General features: G+C 38.4%; 1 protein-coding gene across 2 annotated transcripts; it reads right to left on the reverse strand.

The window, feature by feature from the left end:
- Window positions 1-771: 771 nt before the first annotated feature.
- On the reverse strand, window positions 772-19,068 carry fbxl16 (F-box and leucine-rich repeat protein 16). Of its 2 annotated transcripts, none has more exons than XM_043233714.1 (6): window positions 18,708-19,068; window positions 10,045-10,708; window positions 6,803-7,311; window positions 6,638-6,722; window positions 6,408-6,471; window positions 772-5,392 (listed from the first exon to the last, which is right to left on the reverse strand). In XM_043233714.1, the coding sequence occupies exons 1-6, from the start codon at window positions 18,716-18,718 to the stop codon at window positions 5,244-5,246; spliced, it is 1,482 nt and encodes a 493-aa protein (XP_043089649.1). In that variant the 5' UTR covers window positions 18,719-19,068; the 3' UTR covers window positions 772-5,243. The 2 variants fall into 2 exon arrangements, with proteins under 2 accessions (XP_043089649.1, XP_043089648.1); XM_043233713.1 differs by lacking the exon at window positions 18,708-19,068 and adding an exon at window positions 11,424-11,960.
- Window positions 19,069-20,106: the final 1,038 nt, after the last annotated feature.

Consider the following 20,106-nt stretch of genomic DNA (forward strand, 5'->3'; position numbering starts at 1 on the left):
ATAGAAGAACCGTTTAAGCACCTGAAACAATTACTTAAAAAACAAAAACTTGCTAACTCCAAACTTTTGAATATTAGTGTATGTTCATAATATGTTTATGTGATAGTTGTATGTATAAATTACTTAAAAATAAAATCTTTTAGTTTTAGAATGGCCTACAATCTTTACTGAAGACCAACAGGCAAAAATCCTAATCATACCTCAACAGTCGCTTCACCTTTGATCCGTTTTCTTCCTCTGATGTCCTTGTTTGTGTATTTATTATCTGTGAAAGCTACTGGGTGCCAAGTGAAGACGTTTTCTTTGCAGCTTGCTTCAGGAGTGTTACCATCAGGCTAAATCTGCCAAAATAGCTTACTTAAGACTCTTATATAACTGCCTGATTGAAACATCTTTTATCAAGCTCTGTGGGATAGGTTTTTGGTGACCTGCAAAGCACAACTAAGCTTTTCTTCCTTTTTAAAGCTTTATTCATTTAAAAAAAGATGGTCTCTGGGATCAGAAACATTTCATATATCCGGTGTATCTCAGAATAGGCAAAGTAGATGTGTTTGTGTGTGCATGCACTTTCAGGAATCGGCATTCAAACATACAGTCAGCTAACAACATGTTTTAAAGGAATAGTTCACCTAAAAATGAAAAACCAATCATTTCTGATCCTTATATGTCCACAGAAGCAAGCCATACAGTTTGATCATTAAAAACATTTTGAAGTGAACTACGCCTTTAACAATTAAATGTAAGAGAAAATTAATGACGCAAATATGGTGCTTATTTTGTACAACTTTTACTAAAACGGTGCAGACTGGAACCAACCAACTGAAAACAACAACGCTTGTCTGACAAGGCACTGCAGCCATGAGATGGAGTTCATAAAACTTTGTCTTTTTTCTCTTTCATTTTAAATTAACCACTACAACAGTATTTACAGAAAGAAATGTACCCCAAAGAACTGAGAGCTGTGACATGCCTATGTCACACCAGAGAAATAAAATACCAAATAAATGAAACATTTTTTAGATAATCAGTGTGAGGCAGATATTTAACATTGCTCATTAGGCTGTTGAACCACAGTCACCCAAACCAAGTGTTTGCACCAGAATAAAAGTCGTTGTTACGGACCCTGTATGAATGTCAAAAGCATTACTAATATTGGTTTAGTATGACATGTACAAGTACATACAAAGAGCCAACAAAAGAGTTGTTTTCTGTTGTTGAATCGTTGTTCTCAAATCTTATAAAAGAAACAATCCTGACATATGTTAGTTGGGAAGAGTTAGAGGAACAGATGATTTATTCTATTCGCTTAACAATTAGAAGCGCCAGACATTTAGAGTTAAAAGCAAGCTGGAGGGTGAACAGAAACTGCCAACACACTCTGGATGTGGTAAGCTAGTAAAACCCCTTCAGAGAGCAAGAACAGAGGAGCACTATTCGTGGAAACTGGCCTTGAAAATGGTTTAAATTTACAGTGTAAATCAGACAGAACCACTCCATATCTGCCAGCCAGATTCGTCTGGTAAGAAAGCGAAATTCACACAGTAGTACCAGTATTTCATTGACTCTCATTGAAAAGCAAGCCTGCCTCGATCGCATGAGGAAGCCAGCAGGCGCAACTTCAATGTAGACACACAATAAACATCTGTTAATGTTCTTGCATTTAGCCCGTATTAACGTCTTTGATATTAGCTCAATGTACAAAGTGAAACAAGCTTAAGTCTTTTATACTATCCATTGCTGATGTTACTCATCGCTAAAAGACCTTTTTGCATATCTTGCCTCTTTCTTGATCAGGTTTCTCCACTGGCTTCGTTGAAAGCGGTATGGACGCGTGCGCTTAGAGCCAGGCAGCCTCAAAATCGCTGAAACCTTCTGACAGATGACCCTCGACATATTGATAGATATTTACAGATTACAGCGGGGTTAGTGCATGAGTTATTATATTTATATTTAGGGTTCTATTAGGTGAAAAAGTTCCCACACACATAAACTCTCATTCTATACAAAGAGGGAAAAGGCTCGGTTTGGAAGTGAAAACGATAGTATTTATACAAGATTAATACAATATCTCCGACAGTTTCATACAGTTGTCCTCAAATACTATGCAATGCCTTAGCGATATATTAATAATCTCTCTTTATTTCATTCATCTCAAATGGTCGTTTCTATTATGGAGACATACGAAGTGAAAAGCGCTTTGATGGGATTTCCTTCAGATCTTTGCTAGTGAATAAAACCTGTCGCATTCTTTGTAAGACTATCAAATGAGTGTAAATACTGCAATATGTCTTCTAAGTTCGAGCGCAGGCATATGAACTGTTGCAGAATATTTAACATCCAATTATGGACACAATGTTGATTCACTATTAGGCTACTAGACTTCATGACAGCGTCTCTCAACTTACACCCAAACTCTCAACTTTACAACCAAAAACAAAAGAGGTGAACTAGAACAGTCGTTGAACACAAGAAAATGGCCAGCAGTAGGGTTAGAAAAGTTAGGTCATTGTCAGCGTCTTCCCGCCAAAAAAAAAAAAACATCCTCAGAGACCGCGCTTATTCTAACCGTCAAAACCATGGTCATCTGAATAAAGCTCAACTCCAATCTCCATAGTAGACCCCATCAAAATAACATGTTCTACTCCTAAATAAAACTCCTCGCAAAGGTAATAAATAAATAAATAAATATGTGCGTTGTGTCAATAAATTAACCCGCTACCAATGATAAGTAAAAGCAAATAAATACGTAACAACTTCAATGATTCAAAAGATAAAGTCACACAAGGTAGCGAGATTAAAAGTCTCTGGGGATCTCGCCTGGATAAGCGGCAGCCGCTAACCCTGATTAGCTGTGACCCCCCCCATTAAACAGGTCACTATTTACAAGAAGAGAGATCGACTGTCTGAGGTGAGTGCTAATGTTTATGCTAATGTGTTATCTTTAAAGCCTGGTGAATTTAAAGTGGGATAGTGTAGCATCCACTTAAAGACTGTGATGTTGGAATTATCCCGACATATTTTCCATCTGTTTTGTTCTACACTTTTTTAATGTTTGAATCTAAGAGGTTTATAATAGCTGGAGAAAGCTAGAACTGTCATTCATCTCAACTGTACACAAAATAAAGGTTCCTTACTGGCAAAATGGTTGTTAAAAAGAACTGTTCACCGCAAGATTCTTTGGAAAACTGAATATGGTTCTTCAGTGCCATCACTCTACGAACATTTGCATTTAAAAGATAGCTATTGAGTCAAAATATGTCGTTAATTTGGATGGCTGCTTTTTGCATCCAGATGATGAAGTTCAGGCATGTACCAGCAGGGGCGCTAACCAGCCGTGGTTTGAGTTTAACAGCATGCCTAAAATTCGAATAGTACTTTACTGAAGAAAAAGGTACCACATTGCATGCGCTACTACCATATCTGTTGAAAGATGATGAAAATACTCATAGGTTAACACACTTCACCAGCTACAACGTAGGGGTGGCTTTTAAATAAATGATTGGCCAATCTAAGACTCCAAAATTTTTCACCATGCCATTTCTTCTGCTACTTTATATGTTTGAGTAGGTGAACATTAAGGTCATCGACATCACATCAAACCCATCTGAGATGATCTGAGCAGCACGTTAATCTCCTGAGAGGACAAATGCAGGGTTTGATACGGGGTATGGGATACGGAGTGGGCTGGAAAACAAAAAAATGGCTGGTTTCTGCGAATCCCCCTGCGGACCTGTATTCTAACATACCCCATGGTAAAATGAGGTAGGCACCACAGATGAGCACAACTCTGAGGAGCGAAGAACCCGGGCACCTCTGAAAATAAAAGGCGCTGCTAATCTAAAAGCAGACATGTGGGTATTGCTTAACAGGAAAGCAAAACTGCTAGATGAAGAGAGACTACTGTAATATGCTTGTGTGGGATGTCTGTGATCACTTTAATTACACTGGCCTGCCTCTGCATTTGATGCAAATCACTGTAAACCGTATTCATCAGATGTATTTAAAAGCACTCAGGCTGAAAGAGACACTGTAAGAAACTATGGTAGAACCGCCATGCTGTACGCTGCTGTCATGTTTTGGCCTGGTGACAAGTAAGCAATGACGTGCAGTTTCAGTCTATGAAAGGCTGTCACGTGGCCCAGGTGCATTATGGGATCGCATCTTCATTTGAATCAGGATTAATATGGAAACCTGCACATGAGCCACTAATATCAATCGACATCAAAATGGAATTAAAATAAAACAGGCAGATGAAAAAGCCAAGCTATCTTTTGTACAAACCACAGTCCCTTTGAATTATATTAAAATGTTATGAGCAGTTCCGATCCGCCCCGCTCTCCCCGACTCGAAATATCTGGAAATGTCTTTAAAAGAGCAATCTGCTGGGAAAAATAACCTCCTGACTTCTGATTATGCTGGTTCCTTTCAAAGGACAGTACCTCTTAATACTGTACCTTCACCGTACCTGGATTTCCATCTTATTCAAAGTGTCCGAAACCTCGAACTCATACCATAAATGTTTCACAGTAATCCTTATCATCAAAAATAATACTTAAAAAAATAATAATATTTAAAAACAAAAAAGACCAAAAGAGAACTGCATGACAAAAAGCAAGTAGCGTTGACGTGAAAATCTGCGTAGCTGTTCATCTCTAAAGTTCTCTTTCTTTTTTCCCTTGATAAGACACAGAGATGGAGCGGCAGCACCACTGAGGGGAGCGAGAGACCCGGATGACGCCGGACAAAAGCGAAGAGACCCTGTTGCAGTGGCTCCTTAACCTCGTTCTTTCCCTTAAACATTTCGGTTCCTCTCTACCTTTCCCTGGATATGAGAGACAGCTCAAACAGGCAGCGCACACCTTTGTCACTTCAAGATAAACAGTTTTGGATGAGACGTGGAAGCTAGTCTCACAGTTCAGTGGAGGATCATGTTTCATGTATGTGTGGGGGCTGATTCCTATGTGTCATGTTATTTAATGAAAGATCTAGCCTCTGACCCACTGCGCTTTGTACATTTTCCCTCTCGCTCTTCAGTCCAGGCCCGTTCCGACCTTTTCTTTCAGATTTCCCTTTTTGTCTTCCATGTCAGTGATCCCTCTTCACCCCTCCAGAAAAAAAACCTTCCATTCACTTTCTCTCGTTGATTCTTCCTGTGGGTCCAGGATGAAGTTGGGTTTATCATCAGTCTGTAGGAGGAGGTTTTGGTGATGTGGTGGGTGCTGGTGCCCATGAAACTCTTTGCTCTACTCGATGACCATGCAGCGCGGCAGATGCTGGGAGTAGTATTTGAAGAGTTCGGCTGTGGCGCCCGGGCAGTTGGTTAGTTCCAGCTCCTCTAGCTCCTGCAGTTGGATCAGGCCTGATAGGCCAGTAGTGGTCAGCAGAGGGCACCCTGACACAGAGTAAATGAGAGCTGGTCAAGTACAAACGCTAGCAGCTCACTTCCTGTTTACAAATGCTGTGTGAAAACAATGCTGCATCCCAATGTGCCTACTCATACTATGCCCTTTAAGTGTGAACTCTTTTGGTCATCTTGTCACAGTTAACATACTTCATATCTCATTTAATTTGTCTTTCTACAAATATTTGAGAGAAAAGAATTAGCATGCTGATCTGCTAGCAGCTGGTCTTTGAGAGGAGAACTTAACATTTAATTAATATCCATACACAAGTTCACATTGTTGTTGCAGATTAAATATTACACAGGTAACATTAAATCTTATTATTATTTACTAGGTTAAATGGTAACAATTCAAATAATTTATCTAAACTTCTTGACTTAGTCTATTGCACACATCTGCATTTGTAGTTCTCTAACGCAAATCCGTCACCTAAGCACAATGGATTGTCAACAATATTAGCCATTAGACTGTGTATGGATCCACACTTAAAAAATATACCTGAAATAGCACACCAACCATGCATTTCTATATATACATACATACATATATAGCTTTTTACAAGCTATTTTCATTCCATGAAATATTTCTAATTAAGCTACATGCTGATCCGTAACAGATATGTTTCAGTTTGAGGGGAAGTGTTTTCAACCACAGAAATGTAAGGTTTTCAAAGCAAAGTTTATCATGTTATGTGACTAAGACTATAATTATTTTAAAGTAGCTAGCTTGGTCTGGGTGAAGGGGCACTTGGGATGAAGCTATTTGGGAAAAAACGCTGGAATAGAAAATCCTTATTCACAGCTACTGTCAGAACAGGGAGATATTTCTAATCTGCAAATGTCATTTTAGATTTTTAAGGGATTAACTGAGTTTTCCTCCATAACATGGTTAAGCTCAGGTATTCATAGAAACAATCTACTTCCAAACATACAGTGTCATTTCATTAGATAACCTTATCATTTATAATTGCATCCCGCAGAATCAGCACTTCCAGAGTGTTGTTACCTGCTAGAGAGAGAAGACGAAGACTCCTCATGCCATATAGATGCTGTAACCCAAAGTCTTGCACCTAAAAGCACAGGGAAATATTTTGGTGATTACCAAATTTATTAATTGCAGCCTAATTTTCTAACTAACTAACTAACTAACTAACGTATATGTCGACTACCAATAACTTAATTTTCATTATAAGACTATCCCATTAAGCTGACTCAAACAGTTGCACAAACACTTACCTGACAGCACCAGCGAAGATAGAGATTTCTCAAACTTGACATGGTAGATAAGTAACCCAGCCCTGTATCTGTGATCCGCACACACCTGAATAAGCACACAGTATGATTGTAATATTCATTCCCAATGAGGCTCTGTAAGAAGAAATACCAGCAAGATTTACTTACCGGTCCAGAACCAGCTCCTCCAGCTTGTGCAGATCACAGGCTATGTACTCAAGAGCCATGTCAGTAATACGAGGGCACCAGGACAGATCCAGACTCCGGAGCTTCCTCAGATTCTCTGCAACCAATTCCACGCCATCGTCGGTGATCTTGGAGCAGCCTGACAGGCTGAGGGAGGTGAGGTTTGGCAGGCTGTGCACCATGTTAACTACGCCATGGTTGGTGATCTCCCAGCAGGAGTTCAGGCGCAGCGTGTGGGTGGTGTAGCCTTGCTTGGCGGTGAAGTAGGCCATGGCCGTGTCGGTCACGTGATAGGCCTGCAGGCTGAGCTCCGATAGGTTGGGAAGGAGCTGAGAAATGGCGGCGATGGCGTCGTCCGCCACGTTGATGCAGTCGCTGACGCTGAGAGAGGTAAGCCGTGCGTTCAGGCTGGACCACAGGCCAGCTTCTGTGAAATCATTGCAGCCGGACAGTTCAAGGTGCATCAGACCCTGCATCTGTTCCAGCATCACCTGAAGAGTTCAGGATGGAGAAGTGATGTTAAGCAGTGCAAGATGTCCAAAGCTTAATGAACTTTTGGAGCATTACCCTGGAGAAGGGGTTTTTAAACAGCCTGCTTTATTAAACAGGCCTAGCTCAGGTAATGGAGTACGGTATTCTACTAATCAGCTAATGAGTTGATTAAACTGTGTTAAAATACGTTCAGAATCGATTTTGAGTTTCATTTTGAAATCTCAGCCACACACTGCAGATGTATGACACCAGCGTGCTGTCAGCTGGAGGCAAAAAAGAAAGTTTCGCAAAGTTTGGAACATTCAGGGGCCTGTTTGGTTTAACACATAATCCAGGCTTTTTTCAGTTAGTCAGATTTATTTTGAACCAAAACAATTGACAATAAATTAAATTAACTGAAATAAACCTTATTTGTGTAAACTAAAACAAGCCGCCGCTGGCTTCAATTCATGAACGACCATGGTTTTTCATCGATACTGCAGATGCTCAGTGTTCAGTTTTAATTAGACTGCAATACCCAATCCACAATGACAGCAAAATTCAAGATTTGGAATTACTGACCAAAGCGGGACTGGATGGAAATAACCTGTGACGTATGTATAGACACCCACTGTACAGATAGATGTTACAGTTTCTGTTAGTCGAACCAAGTCTTTATGCTATGTCACAGAACGATTATAATTCAAGAGACCTTATTTTAGTCATATGTTTGGCCAGATGTGTAGTTGCTATATTTTGCATGTGATTTCTTTTTAAAGAAATGAGGGACATAATTATTAAATGTCAAAATGATTTCCTGCTACAAAATTATTCATGTTACAAATGCTGTCAGTAGAGCCTTAAACATTCAGTGCCATATTCTTTAATTTATAAAACAAGACAAAATGGAAATAATGATCGGAAAAATAACAATAGTCATCTTGGCATTTGGCATCTTGAGCACTTTCAATTATTCGTCTTATAGAAACTGAGAAATATTTGATCTAATCCAATACTCTAATACTGGGCTAATTCCTAACCCGGAGCTTGTTTCATTAAACTAGTTTACCAAATAAGCCAGGTTTATTTCGGTTAGTCTGACTTACTGTCAGTTGATTTAGTTCAAAATAAGTCAGACTAACTAAAATAAGCATGGATTATTTGGTCAACTTATTTTATGCGTTTCCCAAAAGCAACTATATTTACATGTTCTGTTGTTACTGAGAGTTTAAATGAACTTGCGATCACGCCTGATTGATGCACACTGGAAAATTAAAGATTGTCCAATATATATATCCAGTATATGGCCCAAATAACACCTTAATATTATGCTAATTCTTGGCATCAACAGCAAATGTGTGTATTTAGATGGTCCCCAACTAATAGATTATGTGACCCCACTTACTGAGCCAAAGGAAAAAAAGCAAACAATGTGCACATTTTCTGTTTTTAATCACTTAATTGTTTCAGGGACATCTTATTTAAAATGAAGGGACCAATGGCTAAGACAAAATGCAAATTTCAGGCAAGAAAAATAACTCTTGCAGGCAAGACTCTGCTCTCTTATTGAGTACTTGGTCATGATCCAAAGCCCTATGCTGTGATATCTGCCCTGCCCTGCCCTATATAATTCACAAACAAGCCTGAGGTGCACAGTCCTCTCTCAGACAGAAGAAGCTCCACAGCCTCTATCACTGCACATGCTGGTTTGCATATCTGAGGGGAAAAAAGCTTGGATGCCGTCACGAACAATTTGAGAGTTCACCATGGCAACAAAAGCCCAGTCCTAGAATAGCAACAGCATAGAGACAAGTGTGATGAGTGTGATCATTGCTGCATGTTCTTGCAAAACACATTTGTTTCTAACCATGTATGTAAGATGTTACGAACACGTTCCCATCCAGCTAATCATTTAATCATACTTAATAGGAGTGGGCGGTAAATGATGGAGATTTCGCAATCAAAAGATTTATTTTTAAGAGTAATCATTTCAACTCCTGTTTGAAATACTACATGAACTTTTCATAATTACTCAATAATGTTGCAGTAAATATACAAACCCCTTTCACAGACGCGGCCAGCATATTTTTACCTCTTTTGTAAAATCTCTTTTTGCTATTGGAGCAAATCAGAACACAAATAGTTTCTTATTAGCATGCACATTACTAGAGTATTAGTAATTTATTAGTGCTAATTAAGCACTTATTAATGTATTATTCTACATTCCTAGTCCTACCTAATATCTAACCCTAACAACTACCTTACTAACTATTAAGCAAGAAATAAAAAATATTGAGGGAAATGTTGCAGTTAATAAGTGTTACCTATTCTAAAGTGTTACCATTTCAATTAACCAATGAGTTAAATTAAATTATAAAGTCTGAACTAGGAGATATAAACATGCATTTGAGAGGGGGGAAAATTAAGCATTGTAAGATACAATAGGTAAATGTTATAGGTTTAAATAGCATTTTATGCAGTAACTGTCATATGTCCCCCATGAACTGCATATGTGAATATTATGTAGACCTATTATTGAAATCTTTTTTTTTGCTTTAAAAGTAAGGTAATCATAGCAGGTTTTATCCATAGTCAGTTTGTTTAGATTTAAATGGCATCTTTGATGATAAAAATTATTTGCATTCTGACATCCATAGTCACAAAACAAATTATGGGTTTTGCATGCAATAAGTCAAATAAAAGTAAGCTTAGTCAAATAAAAGACAGAATGACATACTGGAATCTACAATTACCTCAAGTCCCGCATCTGTAATAGTCGACCTCTTTAGACTGACAGACTTGACTCCCTTCTTCGACAGCGGATAGTTGTCGATGAACTCACAAATGTCCAAATCTGAGACCCCCACCAGACAGAAGGACTGGAAGCCTCTGAGAGCAAAAGCCTGCAGGCTAACAAACTCCTTCTCCCCATTGGGCAGGATAGTGTAGAGTTCCTTGGCGTGCAGAATGGGCGTCACACCTTCCCAGAACTTGGGTTGGTAGAGCACTTTCCGCCACGTCTTGCACACCTGGGCTAGAATGCACTTTTCTGCCGTGGTGAAGTACCACAAGAGCCGGTTCAGCACCTTCTCGTCCAGCACCAGTTGTCTTTCCAGCAGGGTCTTGGGAAACTGCCGGAGGGGAGGTTTGATGGCAGTCACGGGGCTCGTGTCCAGGTCTGGGCCCAGCAGTGAGGCCGCTGTGGGCAGGGGCTCCAGGTGATAGGGCAGGCTCGGGGGAGGCAAGATGGTGGGCACGGAGGACGACTGGCACAGGCGATTCTTGGCAGCTGGAGTGCCTTTAGTGATGCTGGCCGAACCGAGGCCGTTGGGCTGGGGGGGCAGCTTGACCATGCCGTTTCGCGTCACGCAGGGAGACTTGAGGTCACTGGGAGTGGACATATTCAGCATTGGAAGCCTGCGAACAGACCACAATCGAATCATTGCTCTTAGATACAATAACATCTTGACAGTGACATTTAAAAATATATTAGAATGATTACAAAATATTTTTTTCACACTATGCATAAATGTGATCGCAGCTCTTAAGAAAGTGTTAATTTCTGTGGCAGGGCTTAAACAAAAACTGTTGTTGTTTTTTTTTTTCCAATGACAGATTTATATTTGCTCTGCCAATTATTTCATAGATAAATATTTGTGCTTTTCTTTCAGTAGATATTTTTCTATTTTTTCAGTTTTGAGGCTAAATGTCAAAAACAATAATCGTTTCAGTCATTCGTTTTTTAACACTTTTTGGTAAAAAAGCACTTTAACTGCATTTACCTTTGCATCAAAACAACATCAAAACAACTCCTACCATTTTCCACACATTTTATAAAGGCTTAAGAGGGGTTTTTAGCCCCATTGTAGCCTAATTTTTCTAACAGTATAGTCAGATTCAGAGGCTTGGTTAACACTGAACAAATTAGATTTGTGTTTTAAATCCAATCTTTAAGACTGACTGGCTTCTCACTGTTATGTAGAAAGTAACTAGATCTGTTCGATATCTGATGTATCTACTACATCGATCGCCATAGTAAGAACAATGACATTAGCTGTTTTTCACTGCAGTCACTGAAAAAGTCGGTATGGAAAGAATGAACAAAAACCTAGAAATCTGATCTTTGACTTACCCCTTAATAGTGAACTCAAGAGGTGCACGACATAACATGAGCGTCAGCTGCTTTACTGTATTTCACACATCAATGCAGTATTCACAAAATTTGTAAATTTGTACGCTGTAGCATAAAAAAATAAACAAAGAAAAAGTGAAATAAAAACAGTGCTAAAATAATTAAACAGGACTGAGAAATGAGGTCGACTGAAGAATACACTCTTAAACAGAGCCACCTTTTTTAACACTCCGGTCCACCTTAAAACCTCCATGCAGGTGTGCGTGCTCTGTGCACTAATGCTTCAAGTGTAAAATGTCAATGAGCGTTGCTTGCTTTCAGACATTTTTCTCAATAAGCCCTCCCCTGCTCAAACACTTACACCATAAACACCCTATAGTGATTTTGAATACAGAATGATTAAAAGCGAATGAGACGGATTTACATAAAGAAAAGCAAAAATGCTGATTTTGAATGAGAGTGTTTTGACTGAATGACCACTAAACCTTCACAGGAGAAACACAATGTACTATGCAAACGCACACCTCATTTCACAGCTTTTGAAAAATAGTGGGGGTGGTTGGGGGTATGGTCACATCTAATTTGTTTCCCCAGGAAATCAAACTCTAAAGAGCAGACCACAAACCCCATTTACAATCACACTCTGGAGGTGGAGCTTTCTAAGATTACACCTGATGAGCAGAGAAGAACAGTAGGGCTAGTTCTCTTATTACTTATTAAAACAGCGACTTCCAAACAGGGATATTTAAGCTGAATTATGGCTGGTCCTCACTTTCTCGCGCCCCTGTTTGAGGGCTGTTTAGAGACAAGGATGTAATAAGTTTAAGAATGGGGTTAGGGACACATAAATGTTTTTTTTTTTAATGTTATATTCGATTTTTAACTATGTTTATATATAATTTATTTAAATACAAATATATGCGTCTAAAGACACTAAGCATCCGATAAGATTTCACAAAAGTTATTTTATGTCCACAGAAAGGAAATTACATGTAAGCAAAGTGTCTACTTATAATTTATCAAATACTTTACTGGAGAACAAAACGTCAAAATTTGGTTAAAATAATTTTGCATTGTCATTTAGTGTAGCGCGATATTTCTGTAAAAATTCAGACAAGATGCTTATTCTTACTTGTACAGAAATATATAAAAGAGTAAGGTAGCATATTAAATGTAACTGTAGTTTAAATACAGTTACAGTTACAAAATCTTGCTGACAAAGTGGCAAAGTTGGAAAAAGAATTTAATTATATTTATTAGTATATAATTGGGGTAAAAATAATTAATCTTTTAATGTGTCACAAACTGATATTTATTGTAAATATGCCTGACAAGGTTGTTACACTGAATGACATTTTAGTGGGTAAAGTTAGTAAATAAGGAAAACATGTATCATATTTATTTATAGCTCAGCAAAACAAAAACAGAATTACAATTATTTGAAATAGAAAACGTAGAATTTTTTGGGGAAAAACAACAATTTAAAGCAGTTTACTGTATATGCTGTATGAGTGTGTATTTATATATACACTATATATGCATAGTACACACACATATATATTATGTAAACAACTTTTATTTTGGATCGCGATTAAACGTCTGACAGCGCTAGTTAAAACATTCGGTTTTTGTTTAAGAAAAAATATGTACATATTGAGTTTGTTAATCTGTATGTATATATATATATATATATATATATATATATATATATATATATATATATATATATATATACTCTGTATATATGAATAGTTGCCCTATGATGTGACAGAAAAGTGTAAAAAAAAGCTCTAACATTAAAGATAAACCTCTCTCATGCTATTTGGTTTAATAAGTTACCAAAGATTTTTAATCATAGCACTCATTTGTTTCCATGTTAAAGTGACAAACTGTATTAATAGACATTTTAGTAAGATTAATAGCAATGCTATAGGTTTTACATTAAAGAAGGGTTGTTAGGGTGTTACTGATGGGAAAAATTGTGAAACGCTGTATTTACATTTACATTTACATTTAGTCATTTAGCAGACGCCTTTATCCAAAGCGACGTACAAATGAGGTAGGCATATAGAAGCAAATTAATATCAGCAAAAGGGCAGTAGTGCATAAGTGCTCTTGAGTGGGGTCTTGTCTTACCTAACGCAGACACAAGGCTTTTTTTTTTTTTTTTAAACAAGAAAAGGATAGGAAGGAGCAGGAGAAGAATCAAAACACAAATAAATTCACGTTAGAGGAACAAACTTGCACGCAGACAAAAAAACAGCACTTAGAATTAAGTATATAGCAGATAGCAGATCTATATGACATGTATAAGAAAAAGTGCAGCTAGTGGAAAGGCAGTGAAGGAAACAGAAAGAGAGAGAGAGAAGAGGACCTGTTAGTGCAACTTCAGCACCAAGGAGAGCAACTGAACTGCCTAATAAAGCACATCAGAATGCCTTCAGCTACACTTCTGCACTGCAGAGGAGCGCTTTGGCCCACCAAGATGTGCCACTTGTGTGGGCAATGCAGTCGAGGGTTCTTAATAAAAATCGGAACCATTCAATAAGTTGTCACGGAAAGGGCTAGTGGTCCTCCGCACTGGCCCAAATCAAACACTCATTGTAGCAGAGATGCGATGCCAAACCATGTGCAGCAAATGAGTGGAGAGGGATAAGGGATATTAAAAAAAAGGCTAGCTGACATATTTTGGACGGGGCTGGACGGGAACTTTCTGTACAGAGATACGTGCCAAGAAAGAATCTGTGGCAGCTTGCCAAAGCCCCATCCATATGCTGTCTTTACCCTCCATTTCAGCACAAAATGTATAATTTTAAAGAAAAACAAGTAGACTTTTAAATCATAGTGATACTGTCTAACAAAAAAAAATTAAAAATCAATATTTAGACTTAAGAAACCTGACTCACTTACAGTAAAGGAAGTATACTGTATTAGATCTGTGTTAAAATAACCTGTATATATGTTGGTCAGCATTTCTCTGACACAGTGACCCCTCGATGCGAAGGTCTAACTATAACCTCTGGCTGTGTGTGTGTGTGTGTGTGTGTGAGTGGTCTTCTCATATTTCAGTCAATGCGATTTTGTACACAAAAACAGTATTACATAAAGGCTGTTAACACCTTATATATCTAAATGCAGCTGCTTGTCATTTAAAATTCTTAAGAACAATTTAAAATTCAAATAATCGTTTAAAATTCAGATGCCGGAGCTATGTGGTCGTTCTTTTCACATCCAGTACGAGACCAAATCAGTTCAGCTGTCGCCCCCGTGAAGTATTTGAAAAGGGGAAGTAGCCAGGGAAAACCTCCAGAAACACAGTTAAGCAGCAGCGTATTTGAAAGCGAGACATGGAAAGGGCATGGCTGCTGTCCAGATGGGTTCAAGGGAGTTCATCTGGATATACAGAAGGAAAAAAAGCACCTCTTAAATAATTAGGGTGGTGTTTTAGAAGCACACGGCTATAAATCGTGTCCGCATGCTGAGCGCCTTTATACTTTTCCAAATAAAAGTGCCACACGTACAGAAGTTCTTTCTGAATCAAGCTGAGAGGATTAGAATAGCTAGAATTAGAGTATAGAAGATAAATTAACTACTTGGTTACAAATAGATCAACTAAATAAGTGATTAAACTTGTTGGTTTAGCTTATTCTCATGCCTTCAGCTCTGGATATTTCATTTGTTTTCATCCGAGCCTTCTTAAATACATTTGCAAAAAAAAATTAAAAAATCTATAATGACGTCAAAATAAAGACTCATATTGGGTCAATCCCAAATTCTGAGAAACGTCTAAGTACTTCCTTCTTTTCTAAGGGATAATTATCGTCTGTTCATGGTCAAAACTTTACTTTATCCAAAACAACTTGTCCAATTGATGGAGTAGCAATTTATGAGTTAAAACTGTTTCACCACAATTGTTTTGCTTCCTTTTTGGGAGTTATTGGGTCCCATCAACTTTTATTTTTGTGGACAGCACTTTAACTCACTGTGAAGTTATCTTATTACATGTTTTACAGATGAAAGAAAGTCATGCAAATTTGGAAAACATGAGGGCGAGTAAATAATTCAGTACAGTTCCACACTCATGGAGATGTTTTGGCCCGTTTGGAACCGGTCTTCAGGCCCGGCCTCCATACCCATGTTATTTGGATTTACTGATGAAGCACATGAGCCATATGACAACAAACAAGCAGAGAATGGAGCCCCGGCTCTTCTGCCATGGACAGATGTGCGGTGCTTGGCACACAATGAGAGTGGGGGATGGGACGAGAGGGAACAGGGGAAATGGGATAGTGGAAGCTCCTTGGAGTGGACAGGATTGGCAGTGGTCTCTTTGAGAGGGATTTGCATGTTCAAAGCAACCCCGCAATCTAGTGGTGTTCTCAGCGAGAGGTGGCTTAAGAGCACTTCTGAGACTTCCTCGGTGGAATTTCAAATTAAGTTTTGGAAGTTAGATGAAGTTAAACCGAGTCTTTGGAAGTTTGTAAGTGGGACAACGGTATGAAATCTGTGCTCTCTACGGAACGGTTTCACTCTACCATTAGCGACTTTACAAATGATACTAACGTAAAAAGAAAATCTGCACCTGCGTCTTTTTTGTTCCTGGAAGAGCTGCCGCGAGCTAATGTAATGGTTCTCGGAGCATGTGTCCGACTGCAGACCAACAAAAATAAATAAGCAATGAAGAACAGTCCATAAAACAGAGGAACCAAAACAACACCATAATTCGGTTAATGTGGTCCCAGCAGAAGACTTCAGCTTGATCTCAGACAGTTTGAGGTGTTCAATGAGAGAAGCCAAAACAGTATAAGTTAGTAAAAAATTGACGAGCTAACCACTTGCTAATGGCACGTTCGCAACAAAGGCATTAATTAGCATTCATAACAACAGAGTGTTTTGCTTAAAGATGCACTTATATAATCGAATTTATTTAATGATTCTCGATACTCTTTAAATCTGATGAAACTTTCAGTGGTTTTATTGGTCATCATCCGAGAAAGCTCATTCGAAAGTGACAATATTGCACCGTCATCATTACAGGTGTGCTCACAGAATTACAACGATTATTAAAACTTTATAGTTACGGTTATCGTCCTTGGTGTGAACTGCCCTTACTACTGACCTGAAGAGAGGGGGATGCTCGGGTATGAAAGTGAAGACGTGTAATCTACACTCTCTCAGCGAGGATAGTGTACACTACGCTGTCAACACTGAGCGGGCCTCCACACATGCTCACTTTCACCCATGATATTAGTTACAGCTGCAGCCGCTTTAGCTGATCTTATTCCCGACAAACCGAGAGAGATCTGTCACTGTTAATGTTTCATCCTGAACTTCATTTTAATGCCGTCAGAGCCAACAGCTTGGTGGACAGCGGTTCGACGCGTGCCGTGGTTTTTGCGTACTGATACTTTTTGATCCCGCCCCCCTCATGTTGCTTCCTGTCCAGTCTCTGCTGTCCTATACGATAGAGGCAAAATGCTAAAAATAAATCTTGCATTTAAAAACAATTAAATGTAAGGATACTGAGCGAAGTGCCCATATTGGATCTTTTTTGCTCACAAACACAAACGGCTGTCTGTATTAGGCCTGCTATTTTTAATTAATGTAATAGCAGTATGAACATAGCATCTGGCCGTTGAATAAAGTTGATTTTAGCATTTTTAGCTTATTTTGGTACAAAGTATCTTACCATTACCAGTATAATTAAGCAAGTCAAGGGAGAAACTTCGAAATTCACGCTGATATGAGATTGCTGTCATTGCAATTAATCACACTAACCCGGAAAGCAAAGTAAAGCACATTGCATTGTGGGATACAGTATTCTGTGCGGCAAGCTCTGTTATATTCTTCTCATCACTGGCAAATGTAGTAGGTCATCAAAGTACTGTTTGCATACAGGAAATACGCAAACTTAGCGCACAACACAATGTTCGCCGATAATAGTCGGGGTATTATTATCCTATGCTTTTCTAAACATAGCCTAACTCTCATTAACTCACTGATGTTTTTAAATTAGAACAGTAGGCCTAATCACTAAGGGTCTCCTAAGCTTCTAAACAGCTAAGCTGAATCAATCCCTGGCTAGACTTTTTAAGAAATCCTAACAGTGGAGCTTGCGTAGTGAGAGGTGTGTCTTCATTTGGAGCCACCAGCATGTGCTTTCATCTCTCAGCATCATCCCTGGAAGATACACGTCAAAAAAATCTGTCATTTAATCACCATTTTGTCGCTCTGCGAACCCTCACTGATAATGCACGGGTGAAAAAAACACACACGATAAGCATACTTTCTTTTCACGTAGTTATAAAGTCATGTAGGCTTAGAGAGCGGGTTAAACGACGGCAGCGTTTTCATTTTGGGGTGAGCTGTCCCTTTAAATTCCCGTCGTCGTGTAACACTGCACAGAGAGCAACCTTGGCGCCAAGCGTGGAATCATGCAGATGTCTAAATATTAACAAACACTCCGCGGGGCCTTGTGGCGTTGTGTAAACGCCGTTGCCGTTTCTCGAACAAAACATTTGCCGGTTACATCACGACAACCGCGCGATAACGCGTGCATCCCGACCTCAGGAAGACGGACGGGTGACGTCATGTACATGAGGAATATTCAGCATCCCATAAGCGAGACAAAGGCTGTCTCAAAACCCAGCGAGCTGCCTACCTGGGCATCACGACTAAATGTATTCGATAAGGAGCAGTCATGTCTCGTTTATAACAACACAAATTAAATTTAAAATCTGTTTATTTTCGGACCCCGTGTTCTAGTTTTGAACAAACTTAAGTGAGGTTTAAGTTAACCAAACTGTTTGTCAACGGCGGGGGGGGGGGAAATAAAATAATATTCTTCAGGAAAAAAACTCATATTAAGGTCTTATCTTGTTTTAAATGCGTTTTAAAATATATGTAGTTAAAAACGAGGCAGTAATAAGAAAATATTTATCGCAGTGTGTAGTCGCGTGCAGCATTTTTAGGCAGCATGTGCCCGATGTACAAAAATGCTGCCTAGGTAGGCAGTACGCTAGGTTTTGAGATACAGCCAAAGACATGCACATTCACCCGAGCGGTAATAATGTTGCATTCTCGTTTCCTTGTCCTTTCCCCCTTTTCAGATCAGCACTATTGATCCCCTTCCTATCAGTGCTCGTTCCCAGGGGACAATTGTTATTACCAGTCGCAGATATCCTGGTTTTCCTTGAATCCTTTGCGTCAAACGCCATCTAAGCTGGATCAAAACATGCATCACATTAAAGAATAATCGACTGTATTAATAGCCGATTCTCTTACCTTTCTTTCATATGCAGCTCACACGACGATTAATCCATCATAAATCAGATATCGCTGCCTGACTCGATCGCGTTTCCCACAACGTTGCAGGACGCATGAGGGAAAATAAATAAATATACCAGTAGCAGCAGCAGCAGCCCTGCCCGTTATTTCCTTGCGGAGGTGATGATAATTTGATATGTCGATGTTGCCATAGAGATGTAAACCCTTCTCGGTACCAAACCCGTAAAAAAAACACTTCACGTGTGCATGGAAGGAAATATTAAACAAGTGAATTAATGCCCTAGCCTAAAATAACAGCCCGTTCATTCTGTTTCTCCACACAAAGCTTGCCTCCCACTCGCTGTCTCTTTCTCTCTCACATGCACACGCACACAAAACAGACCAATCCCATTTAAAGAGATAGCAGCAAAAAATATCAATAATGCATCGCTTTGGGCTGGTGAGCATTGAATGTTTTGCGAGCGTTGGTTGTAACTCTTCCGTTAGAGAAAGATGAAGGCATTGTTTCATTATGTAACCGTATATTTACATGCGTTTTGAAGACGCATAGGCCTACATGCATAATATATTACATCATGGAACACAATGTTATTAATCTTCATGGGGCAGGTAGATCTAGTGCTTAAATTTGCGTTTCATAAGTGTTGATATAATCATCAGTGTTCGCTGTTTTGGTCAATTTGGCCGTGGACAATACATGTGATAGATGTGGAATAGAATTATACATTTTGTTGTTGTTGTGTTGTTGTTATATATATATATATATATATATATATATATATATATATATATATATATATATATATATATATATATATATATATATATATGTATATGTATGTATGTACATGTGTGTGTGTGTGTGTGTGTGTGTGTATATATATATATATATATATATATATATATATATATATATATATATATATATATATATATAGATAGATAGATAGATAGATAGATAGATAGATAAAGTCATATTAATTTATTGTTGTGTATCATGTTCAAACCAAACATCTTTCTGTTAGGTCATTGTGAAGAATTTATGTGGATAATAACCTCAAAAAATTGCTGAACACTAAATATGACTGCACTGTAACACGTCAGAAATTCTCAGTAAAAAATGTATTTTTATACAATATTATTGCATATTTCTTTGCACTGAAATCAATTTTCTTTTAATAACATATTTGAGGTGTCTTATCCGCCGATTTTTAGCCTTTGCATTGTATCATACCGATGATACTTTGGTTTCTATTTGAACTTTTTTTAGGCAAGTAAGAAATATTTAAACCTATTAGCCATTTTTGAAAAAAGGCAAGTTACTCGTTCTTAACTTTGAGTGAACTTTTAATTTAACATGAAAACAGTATCACAATTGCGGGTTGTGTTGTTGGTG

This window comes from Puntigrus tetrazona, chromosome 3 (genome assembly GCF_018831695.1).
Source record: "Puntigrus tetrazona isolate hp1 chromosome 3, ASM1883169v1, whole genome shotgun sequence".
NCBI classification, from domain to species: Eukaryota; Metazoa; Chordata; class Actinopteri; order Cypriniformes; family Cyprinidae; genus Puntigrus; species Puntigrus tetrazona.

Coding starts and splice junctions, on each gene's coding strand:
- fbxl16 (XM_043233713.1), bottom strand. CDS start 11,461: ATGTTATGTCGTGCACCTCTTGAGTTCACTATTAAGGG. Junction 6,723..6,802: donor GAGGAGCTGGTTCTGGACCG/GTAAGTAAATCT, acceptor GTGCTTATTCAG/GTGTGTGCGGATCACAGATA. Junction 6,472..6,637: donor ATCTTCGCTGGTGCTGTCAG/GTAAGTGTTTGT, acceptor CTGTGCTTTTAG/GTGCAAGACTTTGGGTTACA.